Genomic DNA, 15,536 nt, shown 5'->3' on the forward strand with positions numbered 1-15,536 from the left:
ATTTTCGTGTAAAATTATTAAGCTAGGTCTATAATCACACTAAAACTCAATTTTTAAGGACTTAAATAAGAATTTATTAACCACTGAAAACACTTTAAAAATGAAAAATTATCTCCACAAAATCTGCATATGAAAAAATGCATAAACAACTTGACATAACATAACATATACCTTAGCCATTTCCATCAATACAAACTCCTTAGCAAACAAATATTACATAGTTTTTTTTTTTCTTGTTTTCTTTTCTTTTTTCTTAGAGACCAAATTAATTAATTATCGTATTGAATTAGTAATGATTTAAGTACTTTTGCATTAATATATAAAAGAAAAAGGATAAGGCCTTTTATGCTAGCTAGCACTCAAATTCCACTCTAATTTTTATTTCTCTACCAATATTTTTAAGCCTCACTGACAAATATTTTTTGCTCTATTTCTCGAGTGCATGCATGCACTTCTTAAAATCTTGGCTTATAATAGACAATTTAATTTCTAATGTTTTACTAATTTATTCCCTAATATATATTACTTGAAGTGGATCTTGAAGAGAAAGAAAAAGATAACAGCTACTTAATATTGTATAAATTATTGATGTAATTAAGTATAAAATTTTATATAAATTAATTAAATAATTTTTATCACTAATTAATTGTAAAGTAACACCAATACTAGACTCTACTTAGCTAGTACCATATTTCTATCAATCATCCTGAGTATATATATATATATATATATATATATATATATATAAACTGTAAACAAGGAAGAAAAGCTATTAACAGCATTGAAGGCCCAAGTTCATTCAACAAAGGCGTCCCAAGTCTTGGACACCAGAAGAAGTACTATTAGGACTATCTCAGAATTTCCAATAATAATAATAATAATAATAATAATAATAAAGCTTTTGATGAGTTATAAGCACTGAAACTTCTTACAAGAGAATACCAATCTTTATTAAAAATAAATGAGAATATATGGAGTTATATTTCAAAATGCATATGAACTTGTGATACTTATTAAATAAATAAAAAATAAAAATAAAGTTCCTACTTGTGAATGTTTTATAATATAATGTGGTCTTGTTCAAAATGTTTAATATTGTGAGTTTCAAATAATAATTTCATTTTATTGTACATTTGAAATGTTATGTATTTCTTCAAAAATATTATTACATGAATAACCAAAATACAAATAACAATTACTAACCTTACAATATTAAAGTTACGGATATTGTTATAATTGTTAAAATTGTTACTAGAATTTGAGTCGGGAACTTCATAAACTCAATATTTACCTTAAATATGTAAGTTACTAACTGAGGAAAGATCAACTTTGTCCTGAAAACTTGTCCAGAGACCTTTTTCTACTCAAGGAATCTGTTATCACATTGGCTTTCCCTGGGGTGATAAAAAAAACCTCACAATCATAATCATTAATTAACCCTAATACCACTTTCTGCCTCATATTCAAATCTTTAGTACAAGATCACTGTAACAAGTTCTAAATCATGTGATGGGTTACATCGATCATACTCCTCTAATTGACGAGAAGTATAAGCAATGATTATGTTGGCTTGCATCAGAACACACCCCAAACCCTTTTTGGAGGCATCACAATGAACTACAAACTTTTCTTGATCTAATAAAAAAAGCCAACACTGGAGTTGTAATTAGTTTCTTCTTCAACACTTGGATACTTGTTTTACACTAATCAATCCACACAACCAGCTGACTTTTTGTGGTTAATTCTGTTTAAAATGTGGAGATCTTAGAGAATCCTACCCAGCTAAACCAAAAAAGCTTCTTACTTCCATAAATTCTTCGGTCTTTGCAAAACCCTAACTGATTCAATCTTTCCTTAATCCATCATAATCATGTCTTTACTGATAATGTAACCTAGAAAATATACTCGTGATAATTAATATTCACACTTTTGAACTTAACATAAAGCTTATGTTCTCTTAGTTGATGTAAGATTATTCATAATTGTTGTCTGTGCTCCACTTCTGATTAATAGTATACAAGGATAGCATTAATAAATACTATAAAACAAATATAAAAGAAATCCTTGTACACTCGATTCATGAGGTCCCTGAAAGTTGTCGGAGCATTGATTAATCCAAAAGACATAAGAAAAAATTCATAATGGTCATATCTAATGTGAAATTTCATTTTTGAAACATCTACCTCTTGGGTTCTCAGTTGATGATAGCCCGAGAAAAGGTTAAACTTGTAAAATATTGTCTTTCCTTGTAGCCGACAAAACAAATCGCCAATTCTAGGCAGTAGATACTTGTTCTTGATCATCAGCTTCTTCAATTCACGATAGTCAATACATGTACAAAATGTTTCATCTTTTTTTAACAAACTAGGCAAAAACTCCCCATGGAAAAACACTAGGCTGTGCATCCTCTGAAGTTGTAACTTCAATTCTTTAAGCTCTGCTGGAGCCATGCGATAAGGTACTTCATAAACTGGCTCTACTCCTGGTGCCAAATCAATGATAAAGTATATCTCTTGCTATGGTGGCAAACCAGGTAGTTCTTCGGGAAATACATCTACAAACTCTTTCACTACCTCGATGTCCTCTAGCCCAATTATTTCGAGTCTGCTAGTGTCCATCACAACTGCTAAGAATCATATGCATCCATCTTACGATAGGTCTCTAACTTTCCATAATGAGATAAATGGGATTCGGGAATCCCTAAACTGATCCCACAAAGATGAAAGGTTCCTCACCCTCGGGACAAAAAGGCACCATCTTCCTTTTACAATTAATATTGATTGCATGCTTAGATTAAAAATCCATTCCGAGAATGATATCAAAAAATTTTATGACTAGCTCAACAAAATCAACACTTAACTCTTTATTGTCCACTCTGGGATAGACCTAATCCACCTTTTAGAGATAACTAATTTCTTGCTAGGCAATAGAGTTCAAACCCTAACTAATTGTTGTCACAAGGTCTACCCAACTTATCATTTATTATGTCACCACTGACAAGCTAGCCTCAACACCGGCCTAAGCAATAGTAAAAACACGAGCTGAAGTGGGTTTTACTTCTTTCTTTTGCCTTTTTTTTTAATCAAATAGGGTCAATCCCTTTTATGGTGTCCCATAATACTATACTGAAAAACAAGCCATGTCTTTACAACTCATCCAGGTGATACTTTTTGAAAGCTGGGTATATAGAATAAGTGTATCTGTCTTCAGGGCCACCTTGCTGACCATCCTGACATTGTTTTTCCTAGAACCTCTTATTCTAAGTCCCCCACCATCTGAACATAATTGGTGGCATCATACATGGTGATCATCAGGTTATGTCTAGTCTTGGCGTTGAATCCCGCAAGATACTTTTATCCCTTACTAAAGTCTGTTGCACTTAATTCTCGAGGCCAACTTGGAAATTCTATCGAATTGAGTGGTATTCTTTGTCAATTACATTGACTTCTCCTTAGTTGACTAAACAAACTTTTTCCATGTTGATACTGCTACATCTCTGATTACGATACCCTCTCCCTGTGATGCAACATGTCTTACCAGTCACTCAGTCACTTTCGATGATTTTCATAACACTAGAAATTCTAATCATAGTGTCTAATTCACTAATATGATCCTTCTTGATATCTGCTTTTGATTAAACTTTAAGTGATACTAAAACTAATGGAATCTAACATCTATACTAATCTACCTCTCCATCTTATCCTTGGGTCTGATTCATGTTGTTGCAAATCTTTGTTCCCAATTTATCAAAGCATGTGGTGGATCTATATTGGTAACAAAAAATTTTTGTTCTTGGTCTGGAACATACATTATAATTTGGTTGTATTCAGAATATGCATCCATAAAGGTCATTAGCTCGGTCCTGTTGTCGCGTTGACTAACTGATCGATCCTTGGCAATGGAAAGTAATCTTTTGGACATGCTTTGTTCAGGTCGGAGAAGTCTATGTAGGTTTTCCATGTTTTATTTGGCCTTAGAACAAGAACAAGATTCAAGATCCATGTGGGATAAAATGTGAATGAAGTTATTGGCTAACAACCTGTCAACCTCTCCCTTTAAAGCATTTTGTCACTCAGGATCTAAAGGACGTCTTTTTTGGTGTTTTGGTGGGTAAGAGATATCTATGTTGAGATGGTGACAAATCACATTTGGGTCGATCCCGGCCCTATTTGAATGGCTCTAAGAAAATTTTTCTTAGTTTGCCTTCAAAAATGTGATTAATTGTTATTTTAGTTCTTCCCCTAAACCCTTTCCAATTTTAACACACTTGGTTGGGTCGTTTAGATCTAAATTCACTTCTTCTAACTCTTCAATTGGCTTGAGTTTATCGTGTTCATCTTGAATCCTGAGATCCAAGTCTTCCATCTTGCATATCTCATTTTCTTCTATTATGGTTACCATCAACTAGTGGGTTGCCCTTCTGTTCTTTAATTCTACACCATAACATTGTTGGTTGTCAACTGGTCGCATTTCACTGTCCCAACTCTAGAATGAGTTGGGAATTTCAAGGACATATGCTTTATTGGGCTTACTGGCCCCGTTCTAGTTAGTGATGGATGACCTATTAGTATATTATATACTGAAAGGATATCCACCATGAGGAATTCTTGGATTTGGGTGACTAATAAAGAGGTTCTCCCATGGTAAGTGGGAGTTCAATGGTCCCCAGACTTGTAACATTGTCCCCAATGAAGCCACATAAATTTACCATACATGGCCTTAATTTCACATCTTCTAGCCCCATCTTCTTTCATGTTTCTTTGTAAAGAATATTTACTAAACCCCTGTTGTTAATGAGAACCCTTTTTATTCTTTTATTTGCGAGCTAAACTGTGATGACCAGGGGATCTGTGTGTAGAATCTGCATATGCACTTCATCTTCGTCAGTGAAGATTATCGATGGCTCCTCGAGTTTTGCACGTTTAAAGGGTTCAGGAGCAAAAACTGACTCTTGATTTTCAACCTGGTTAATGTACCTTGGGCACTATTGCAGGTTCCAGTGATATGTGGCCCTAAAATAACTATAATATCCTCGCCTTTAACTGGGGGTGGTTTTACATCATGGTTTTGGCTCTGGCTCTTGGGTTGATTTTGTTCATTCCCCCTTTTCCTCACATACTGCTTGAAATAACCTCGAGAAATGAGTCCTTCAATCTCATCTTTCAATTGGCGACATTCATTGGTTGTATGTCTAATATCCTTGTGGAATTGGTAATATTTATTTGGATCTCGCTTGCTCCTTCAGTTCTTCATTGGTTCGTGCCTTCAGAAAGCGACCCAATTCTAATTTGATGAGAAAGATATTTTCATAAGTTTCATTCAATTCTGTATAAACATAATATATTGGAACATATTTTTTGTGTTTCTTTTATTTTTTCTTATCCTTTGATGAATCTTTTAATTTGTTTTTTCTTTTTCCATTTGATTCATTCCCTCTGCTCGCATTTCCCACCTTCGCTGTTACAGTACTCACATCAGCGGTACTTGAGCTGGGTTTATCTCCTGAGCTTGACTTGAGCATCTTCATTTCATTGTGTGCTTCTTCTTTTTTGCACAAAGATTAACGCCATGTCATTGAATTCATTTATTGACCTGACTGGGCGACCCTGCAAATCATCCACAACTCTCCTCATGCGGTAGAAAAGTCAGTAGTTATACCAGTCTGGAGTGCTATTAACTGAATACTGTCATTCAGGTTTCTCACTTTCGTTGCTGTTATGCTAAAACAACTCAGATAAGCCTTTAATGACTCTCCTGGCTTTTTTTTAAAAAAAAAAATTGTTAGTGATGACGCTTCTGACCTTCTATCCCTCGCGGCCTGGAATTGCTTCATAAATTCACTGGATAATTGCTCCGATGAAGTAATGGAATGATTTGTGAACTTATGAAACCAACTACTCGCTGCCCTAGTCAGGGTTGTTGGGAACAATATGCAATGCAAGTTGTTGGAAACAGTGCTTGCTCACATTATGTTAGGATATTTTTAGCATATTATTTATGTCATTTTTAGAGTTAATTTTCTTCTTTATTGTCACTTTTTTAGAATAGAATTATACTTGTTTTCTTTAATTTTAGGTTTCGACAGTTGGAATGTATAAATTGGTCAAATTTCAAAAAAAGAAGATTTATAAAATAGAGAAAATTGTGCAAGAAATTGAAGCTAAAACTTCAAGACTAAATTAGACTATATTATGATCAAATTTTGAAAAAAGTCAAAACATAAAAGTTTTAGGTCTCTCTCTTAGCTTTCTGGAACATCTTAAATCGTTCCAAACAATATGGAGAGAGCTATGGCTAAAATACTATTAGTCGTCGCAGCAAGAAATTTTTGAAAAAAAAAACCATAGAGCTACGATTTTTATCTTATTTAAGTTTAAATTTTAAATCTTTTTAGTATCTTTTAGGTATCTTTGTTAGCCTATATAAACACATTATTATTAGTATTTTTAGTACGTTTTTTAGAGCTAAAAAAAACTCAAAAGCTCTTAATTAGCCAGCAATTGAGGAGTACTACATGTTTCGAGATTGATACAACTCTGAAATTTTTCTCCGGTCGTGGGGGTAGACATTTCTTGAGATTGATACAACTCTGAAATTTCCTGATCGAAGCTAAAGAAACCGTGCTTGTTAAGGTCGCTTAGAACCTTACTCATATGAAAAACAGAAATCTAGCAGTTAGTCCCCAAACCAAACCCTAACATAAAAGGAGGGAATGGGGGTCCCCTAACCGCTGGAAAGAGGCCTCCTCCGGATGTCTGCCAGAAACGAGAAATCCAGGGATTCTCGTAAGCAAACATCGGGTGCAAATATCCCAAAGGTAGTGAAAGCAGAGAAAAGTAAAAAAAAAGAAAAAAAAAAAACAAAAAGGGACATAAGTATGAAAATCGTTTCATACTCTCGATAGTCCCTAAAGTGAAGTTTTTTGCAAATAAAACAGAAAGGAAATAACAGAACACAGATAAGAAGCTACGACATACGACAGTCTTCACCAAGACCGTTTCACCGTAGAAATCAAATACAACTAAAGGCACTGCCCTAAACCTTGCCCTAACATGCAAATGAATAACGAAAGCGAAATGTACACAGAAAACTTACACAAAGGTAATGAGCTGGAAGTTGATGATGGCTGACGGTAAAATTTTGACTGGCAACGACGGAGGAACAAGCAAGAAATCTATGGTTTCTGAAATTTTCTCAAAGGGGTTACTTGGCTTGAAATGGCAAAGTAGCGAAAGTAACCCAATGAAGGGAAAATGCTAGCTTTTATAGACCAGAAAAGGTGCAAGGCAGCTGTGATCAGACACCATCGTACGGTGGGAATCATAATCGATTCGCATTCTATGATCCAACGGATGAGATGAATGGGTGCCAGGGCGGTTAAAGACATTTGAGCACCTAGCTCTGACACTAGGATTAAATGCGTCGGTCTATCAATGGACAGAAAGCGAATCGTTGCCTGCAAAAAGAAATAAATATTAATGATGACAGTCATAAATGCAGCCCATGCGCCTAGGGCACGTGCCAATATATCAATAAGCTAACCGGAGGCCTCAAACAAGCCTCATTTACCCTTCACTAAATGAGACTTGGGGGGTAAATGTTGCCTTAGATTTTTCCCAAAATACGTGGCCGCGTGTGAGGGTGACACGTGGACCTAGGAGAATTTCCACTTATGAAGATCAATTAAGTCTTGGGCAAGGATGTGCATCTCATGGAGCGAGCCTCCCGGAGGAGAGCATAAAACACGCCTCTACTCTCCGGGAGGCTAGAATTGCAACAAGGCATCTCCGAGAAGGAAAGAGATTGTTCGAGCAGTCACTTCGCATTTAATGCCGCATGGGGGAAAACGTATTGAAACCTCCATAAAAGATGCGACAGATGGCGTAAGCCCCTTTTTACGGCGATTACATAACAATCGATGAGTCTAGTGTCGGCTACATTATAAGGAATCATATCAGTCAAGAGAGGATAAAAGATTATATCCACCTAACCCCTAAAATACCTACGGTATAGGTCATGTGTTTCCTATTTTGTATTTGCTAGGAATATGTGCCCCTAAGAAGCTAATGTTGGGTTTTATGCCCTAAATAAAACTCATTTCAATATAATCAGATTTACTTATTAATAAAGATCAAAAATAACATTTAATGTTGCATGGTTCACATGATTTATTTCATGATTATTTACATAATGTATGAATTCTATTTAAGTCCAGAACATATCAATTTGTTAATGATTATAGTGTTGTCAACACAGTGGAATATAATCTTAATTATATGTTCGAAAGTTTATTCCCTGATTTGTCAGTTCACTGGATTTAGACTGACATGATAATCAGCGATAGGTATTCTTACACCTTGGATAAGTGTTATGTCCTTTCCAGGACATTGGCAAAGTTTACCAGCATCGGATGTATGGAGTATACATCGGAAGGGATCGATATTGAACTTTGATTAGATATATTAAAATTTACCGTAATATTTATTCAATTCAATATCACCCGTTGATCCTAGATCAAATGATCTTAATCCTGATATGTTTAGGTTCGATCTCAAGAGTATTATACATGTTCTTTGATTTGTTAGTTAAGCCTACTTTTGGGTCAGGGTGATACGTACATTTTGGGAACATGATAGTATAATTGAGTGGGAGCGGTAACATAAATATGGAATCTATAACTTCTATAGGAATTTAGAAGTGAAACGATGATATCCTTCGAGCTTGGCTAAACAGAGATAAATGGTGGAGATCTCATTTCACTTTGCTGAAATATCATTTATACGGAGCTAAGTGTTTTAAGGATAAAATACATTGAAGGTGTAGCGGTAACTTAGTCCCTTTTCAATGTAGATTATCTATTAGAGGGTCATTGATCACATTAGGATTATAACAATGGATAACTAATGACGTATCTATATCGTGGAACATATAGAGCGTTCTATATACTGAGAGTGCAATTCTAAGTTCTATGCGTGGATTCAACGAAGAATTAATAAGTCAGTGAATTTAAGTTATAAATTCTTGATCTGCTTATTGGAAGCTCAGATATATAGACCCATGGTCCCCATACTAGTTGAGACCATACTGCTTGTAAGACTCAGTTAATTGATTTTGATTAATCAATTATAATTCTAAAGTTAGACTATGTCTAGTTTATGAATTTTCACTAAGCAAGGGCAAAATTGTAAAGAAAAGAGATTCTAGGTTTATTTATTAATTAAGAGACTTTATATGTCTAATTGATAAATATATTAAATGACAATATTATTTAATAATTAATTTTTAGTTATTAAATAATTAGAATTGGCATTTAAATGGTTGAATTTAAAAATTAGCGTTTTTGAGAAAATGAGATGCAGAATTGATAAAACAGCAAAATTGCATAAGTGAGGCCCATTATCCAAAGCCAAGGTCGGCCACTATTGTAGGCTTTTATCATTTATTTTTTCATTATTTTAATGTCAAATAATTCTAACCTAAACCTAGGTGGTTACCTATAAATAGATAGTGATGGCTCTCATTCACACTTAACTTTGTGAACTCTATCAGATAAAAGTTGAGCCTCCTATTCTATACATAGCCACCACTTCCCTTCTCTCTTCTTTTCTTCTTCAATTTTGAACCTTGAGTGAATGAGTGAGTGCCCACACACATCAAGTGGTATCTCAATCATAGTATGTAAGACTGTGGAAAATCAACCAACAAGAAGGAGAATCAGCATCAAAGGAAGGAGAGAAAGAGATCCAGGTTCAGATCTTGGTGATGCTCTGCTACAGAAAGGAATCAAGGGCTAGAGATCTGAACGGAAGGAGTCATTATATTTCGCTGCACCCAATGTAAGGTTTTCTTAAACTCTTATGTGTTTATTTCATTGTTTTAGAATTCATATTAGGATGTTAATGAAACATACTTGTTACTAAATCTAGATCCTGGTAAAATATATCCAACAGCTAACACAGATTGACAAGTGATCCCTTTCTAGGGATCCCCCCAAAAAAACACTATAAATACCCCACAGACAGAATGGAAAAAGGGTCGATCGATTTAATTAAGGAATCGAAGAGAGTAAAAAAGAGAGATATTCACCAAGAACATTCTCTTTAATAGACACTCTCATAAATACCAAAGACTCGTGGACTAAGGCTCATTAATTCCCCAACCACGTAAAAATCTCCTGCATTAAACTTTCTACAGCTCTTCTCATTCTATTATTTAATTGGTTGCCGAAAATCTCTGTCAACAAAAATATTATGAAAAGTAGAATTAAATAAATGGGAAGATTGTAATCCTTAAACCACCATGAGTGAATCGTTTCAATAAAATCAGTTGACAAATTGATTGATAGGAGCCATTGTAGACTAAAAGCCAGGCCTAAAGCTTCTATTTATTCATATTTAAATCTGCCCCGAAGAGGCTTGGAAAAAGCTGCAGCAATAGCACCAGCTGAGTTCCTTAAAACTGCATCAATACCAACAATACCTTTAGAATTGTCAATGGCTGCATCTGAATTTAGTTTGAGTCGTCCTGAAGGTGGAGCCAACCATCTAGGCTTCGAAGAGAACCTAGTAGAAGTATTCGGTTCCATGACAGTAGCTGTTTGTTGTGGATAAGATCTTTGAATTTTTGCACGGGCTGTTTGGAATTCAAGGAGATATGATTGTGCAAATTGAAGTATTGTAGTAGCTGTTTTTACAGCACTTCCATGGAATTTAGCGTTTCTTTCATGCCAGATGCACCAACAAAGAACAATAAAAAAATTCAAATTGCGAAGTGGAAGGAGTGCCTGAAAGCTGTAGCAAGAAATCTGGGCATTTGCTTCGACCAATTGAGGTAAAGTCAATTGGTAAATTTGAGAGACAACATACATCTTATGCTCTTTGATAGAAAAATAAGGCATGCTTTATTGTTTCATCATGTGAATTGCAGAGAGAGCAGCGAGGAGATGATGCTATATTTCATCGATGAAGTTCAGTAGCGACTGAAAGCGCCATGTGAAAAGCTTTCCACAAAAAAATTCAAATCTTTAAGGGAAGATTTAACTTCCAAAAAGTTGTTCACCAATATTCAATCGAGGAGCTACTGTTAGTATCCTCTTGTTTAGCTAGATTAACAACAAAGTGGTAACCTGATTTCATTGTGTAGATTCTTGTGAAAGAATTGTTCCAAATCATTGCATCATCTGAAGGAAAAAGGCTTAGGGAAATGCTTAGTGTGTGATCAGTGTTTGCTTGGCTGAAATTTGATTGTAAAGCCACCATATTCCATTGTCTATGCTCATTGATTAAGTCAGCCACCATCAAATTTGAGTTTGAGCCTTTGAATAAGTAAGGTGTGAGGCAAGTATGTCCTAGGATCCAAGGGTTTGATTTACAATTGATTTACTGCTTGTTCCTACCCTCCATCTCAACCCTTTTAACAACAACTTTTCCCCTAAACAATACTCCTCCATGTCAAAGATGGAGAAGTACCCAACTCAGTAGCAAGAAAATGACCATTAAAGAAGTATCTATGTTGAAGAATTCTGCTTATGAGGGAATAAATAGATTCCAATAGACACCAAACTTGCTTTACCAATAGCACTTGATTAAAATGTATAAAATTCTAAAAGCCCAAACCACTTTAAATTTTGGCTTTGCAAAGAAAATTCCAGTTTTCCTAATGGATTGAATTCCTTGATGTCGAAGAACTCCACTAGAATCTTGCCATCATGCTTTCTATTTGGCGACATAAAGTGACAGGTAATTTGAAGCAGCTCATTGCGTAGGTATGAATAGCTTGTACCACCATTTTCAAAAGAACCTCTTTACCACCAACTAAAAATAGATGTTCCTTCCAAGCACTAAGTAGCTTCCAAATCTTATCTGTGATGCCACTAAAGAGTTTCATTTTATCATGCCTAGCAAAGGAGGGGAGTCCCATGTACTGTTCATGACATGGCTAAATTGGCATACCAAAAAGATTTTGAAAGAAGATTTGATCTTGTTGTCTTGTATTATTTGAGAAAGATAGAACACATTTATGGGGATTGATCAATTATCCCGATGCTTTGCTGTACAAGTCAAGAGATCTTTTAATAGACATCGTTGATTGTTGGCTAGCTCGACAAAATAGTATGCTGTCATCTGCAAAGAAGAGATGCGAAACTGATGGAGCAGATCTAGAGACTTTCAAACCTTGCAAAGATCCAATACTTTCTTCATGTTGTAAGAGACAAGAGAGGCCCTCAACACAAATAAGAAAGAGATATAGCAAAAGAGGGTCACCTTGTCTTATACCTCGACTAGGAACCATATCACCATGAACAACTCCATTTAATAAAAATAAGTATGAAACCGACTGCAAACATCGAAGAATGAGTTGTTCCACAGTTATTATGAAGCCCATCTTCAACATTACTTGAGCCACAAAATGCCACTCTACTCTATCAAATGCCTTGCTCATATCTAATTTGAGTGCAACATAGCCTTTGGAACCTCGTTTCCTACTTTGGAGAGAGTGTAGTAGTTCAAAAGCCACAAGGACATTGATAGTTATGAGTCTCTGAGACAAAAAAGCACTCTAATATTTGGAAATGACTTTTGGTAAAAAAAAAGGGTTGTAGTCGTAGTACTATGGTCTTTGACACCAGTTTGTAGAGAACGTTACATAAACTTATAGGACTAAATTGAGTGATATGGGTTGGTTTCTTAACTTTAAGGATGAGGGTGATCAAGGTTTTATTGAATATGGCTGGATCTGCACCATTATTGAGAACATCCAAGACCAATTCAGTGACTAGGGGGCCAACAATGTGCTAGTAATTTGTGTAAAACATGACAGACATGCCAACCAAACTGAGACGTTTATCACTACTCATGGTTTTTAGAGCATTAGAAACCTTTGCTGCAGTGTAAGGAGCTGAGATTATTTTTTTAGAATCAACATCTATAGTGGTTGGGATTGTTTCCAAAATAGCATCAATAGAGGTTTGATCGACACCTTAGCTATTGAATATTTCTTGAAAATAGGCAGTGATAATATTCAACAAGGTCGAAGTGCCTATTTGGGTGTTTCCATTAGAGTCGTTCAACTTCCTAATCTGATTATTGCTCTGTCTAGCACTCGCACGCTAGTGGTAAATCTTAGTGTTTGAATCACCCAATTGCAGCCATGAAATTCTTGATCGTTGATGCCAATAGTCTTTCTCACGTTCCAATAATTCATCAAGAATAGATTCAAAGTTTTGAAGAGCAGCAAAATAGTCTTGGTCAGTCTTTGGTGAGTTTTGAAGGGCTGCAACATGTTCATGAGTTTCTTTAATTTACTTTTTCAGATGTCCAAATTTGGACTGGTGCCATGATTGGAGTAGGGTAGCTCAATTAGAGATATTACTAGTCATTTGGGAAATGCAATTAGGAGTATCTTGGTACCAATTCTTGATGATAATGTTAGCACATGTTTTCTCCTTCAACTAGATTTTTTCAAAGCAAAATCGTGATTTATAGTCACGTTCATCATGCTGATCTCCAACTTTAGTAATAAGACTTTAATAGCTTTATGGTCTGACTTATAGAAATCGAGATGGTGAACTGATGGTGTGAGGAAGGTAGAATCCTAGCAATCATTGACAAAACCATAATTAAGTCTTTCTTTAATATTCCCCAATCCTTGGCTTTTGTTACTCCAAGTAGCTCGCTCACCTTTAAAAGACAGTTGGTTAAGATGACAACCAGCCGAAGTTGATCTAAAAGCTTCAATTTGTACTACACTTCGTGTTGGACCACCGATCTTATCCTCATTCAAAACTATTTCATTAAAATCACCTAGAAAAAGCCAAGGTGACAATGGAGCCACATCAAAACATCTACTCAAAACTGTCGAAGTATGAGATCTTAGAGTAACACAAGGATGACCATAGAAACTAGTAAAGTGTAAAGAAGGACCGTCTTCACTCTCAATGAAGCAATAAATATGATTGGTTGAATAATTATTTAGTGAAACTGTGATATGAGACTTTTAAAATAGCATGAGACCACCACCTTGGCCTTATCTTAGAACTTCTAATGCATAAGGAACGTGTAACCTTTGGCGAAACTATACTACCTGCATTTAATTTAAATTACATAAGAAACAACAAATAGGGAGCTTGCTCGGAAATAAGTAAGCGTAAATGTCTGAATGCACTCAGGTTCCTCAAGCTCTGCGCATTCCAACTAATAAAATTCATAGTTGTGGGCGGTGTTGCCTAGCAACTGCTGCTAAAATATCAGAATGGTACTTAGTCGAATCTAGAGAACTAGAAACATACTGAGCATATGGATTAGTAGGCTCTAAAGTTCAAAACTAATCATTGGGGGTGTTCGATCGACAACGCTTGAGGACAATTCAAAGTGAATCAGAGTTGATTTGGCGTTTAAACATCATGTTAAGATTTGAGGTAAAAAAATAATATAAAATGTTGTTATATTAAATAAGTTATTATAACTTAAAAAATTAGTTCATAAATAGTGTTTAGCTACATGTAAAGAGACACTATTTATTAAGCTATAAATATTATATTAATTTTTTAAAATATTTTATAATATATGTGTGCGATATTAGTATTATTTTATTTATTTAAATGAATAAAATATATTATGATAAGATTATTATTATTGGACACTAATGATGCTTAACACAACTTAGAGGCGGTATCTTATAATTGGTTAACGATATTCTCTAAAAGTTATTACTTTAATTACAATAATAGTGATATATGACACTAAGAAGGGTACTAGACACCATTGGTACTTTTTAGCATTTGTCTTATGGTAAATAATTTTTAAATAATTGATAAGAGTACTTTGGACTATAAATTATTAATTATCTCGTTTTTAGATTGTGTTATTTCTTAGTATTTTTAGTGCTTTAGTTTGTTTAATGAATTTTTAGAGTTTGAGAATTAGATGGAATATTACGAAGGAAAATTTTGATGTTTATATGTTCAAGAGATGTTTGGAGGATGAAAAGACTCACCAAAATGATATTTCTTTTAGAGTTTTGAAAATTTATGGAATTCTAAAACCTTAGAGTTGGAGTTACAACAAAGGTTAGAGGTTCGCTGCAACGAACAAAGGAGAAATTTTAGAGAATATACAGGGAAGCTGATTAATGTAAATGTGTATACTAGAGTAGAGAATGTGAAATTTTAATATGGGATTTTAAAGGATAGAAGTCCTCTTTAGTGTTAGTACTAGGGTTGAGCATCCGATCTAATCGAACTTTTTCTCCTCATCTAGTCCAATCCAATTAGTAATTGGATTTAGAAAATCGTCATCCTATCTAATCCAATTAGACTTTAAAATTCAATTCAATCATCGATTTTTTAATTAGATATCCAATTACACATGTAATTTTTAATATTCTTAAAAATATAAATAAAAATACATATAAAAATTAAATATCACCATTATGTAAGTTAAATATTCCATAAAAATATCATTGTTACAAGTGTAATACAACTAAAATTTTAAAATAATTACAACAACAACATTACTAAATAATAAAATTGAACAAAA

At 34.4% G+C, this 15,536-nt stretch overlaps 1 protein-coding gene across 1 annotated transcript; it reads right to left on the reverse strand.

Annotated features, from left to right (window-relative positions):
• Positions 1-12,033: 12,033 nt before the first annotated feature.
• LOC115695009 (uncharacterized mitochondrial protein AtMg01250-like) lies at positions 12,034-12,441 on the reverse strand. Its single transcript, XM_030622107.1, has one exon. It carries the CDS (start codon positions 12,439-12,441, stop codon positions 12,034-12,036), a length of 408 nt encoding a protein of 135 aa, XP_030477967.1.
• Positions 12,442-15,536: the final 3,095 nt, after the last annotated feature.

This window comes from Cannabis sativa, chromosome 6 (genome assembly GCF_029168945.1).
Source record: "Cannabis sativa cultivar Pink pepper isolate KNU-18-1 chromosome 6, ASM2916894v1, whole genome shotgun sequence".
NCBI classification, from domain to species: Eukaryota; Viridiplantae; Streptophyta; class Magnoliopsida; order Rosales; family Cannabaceae; genus Cannabis; species Cannabis sativa.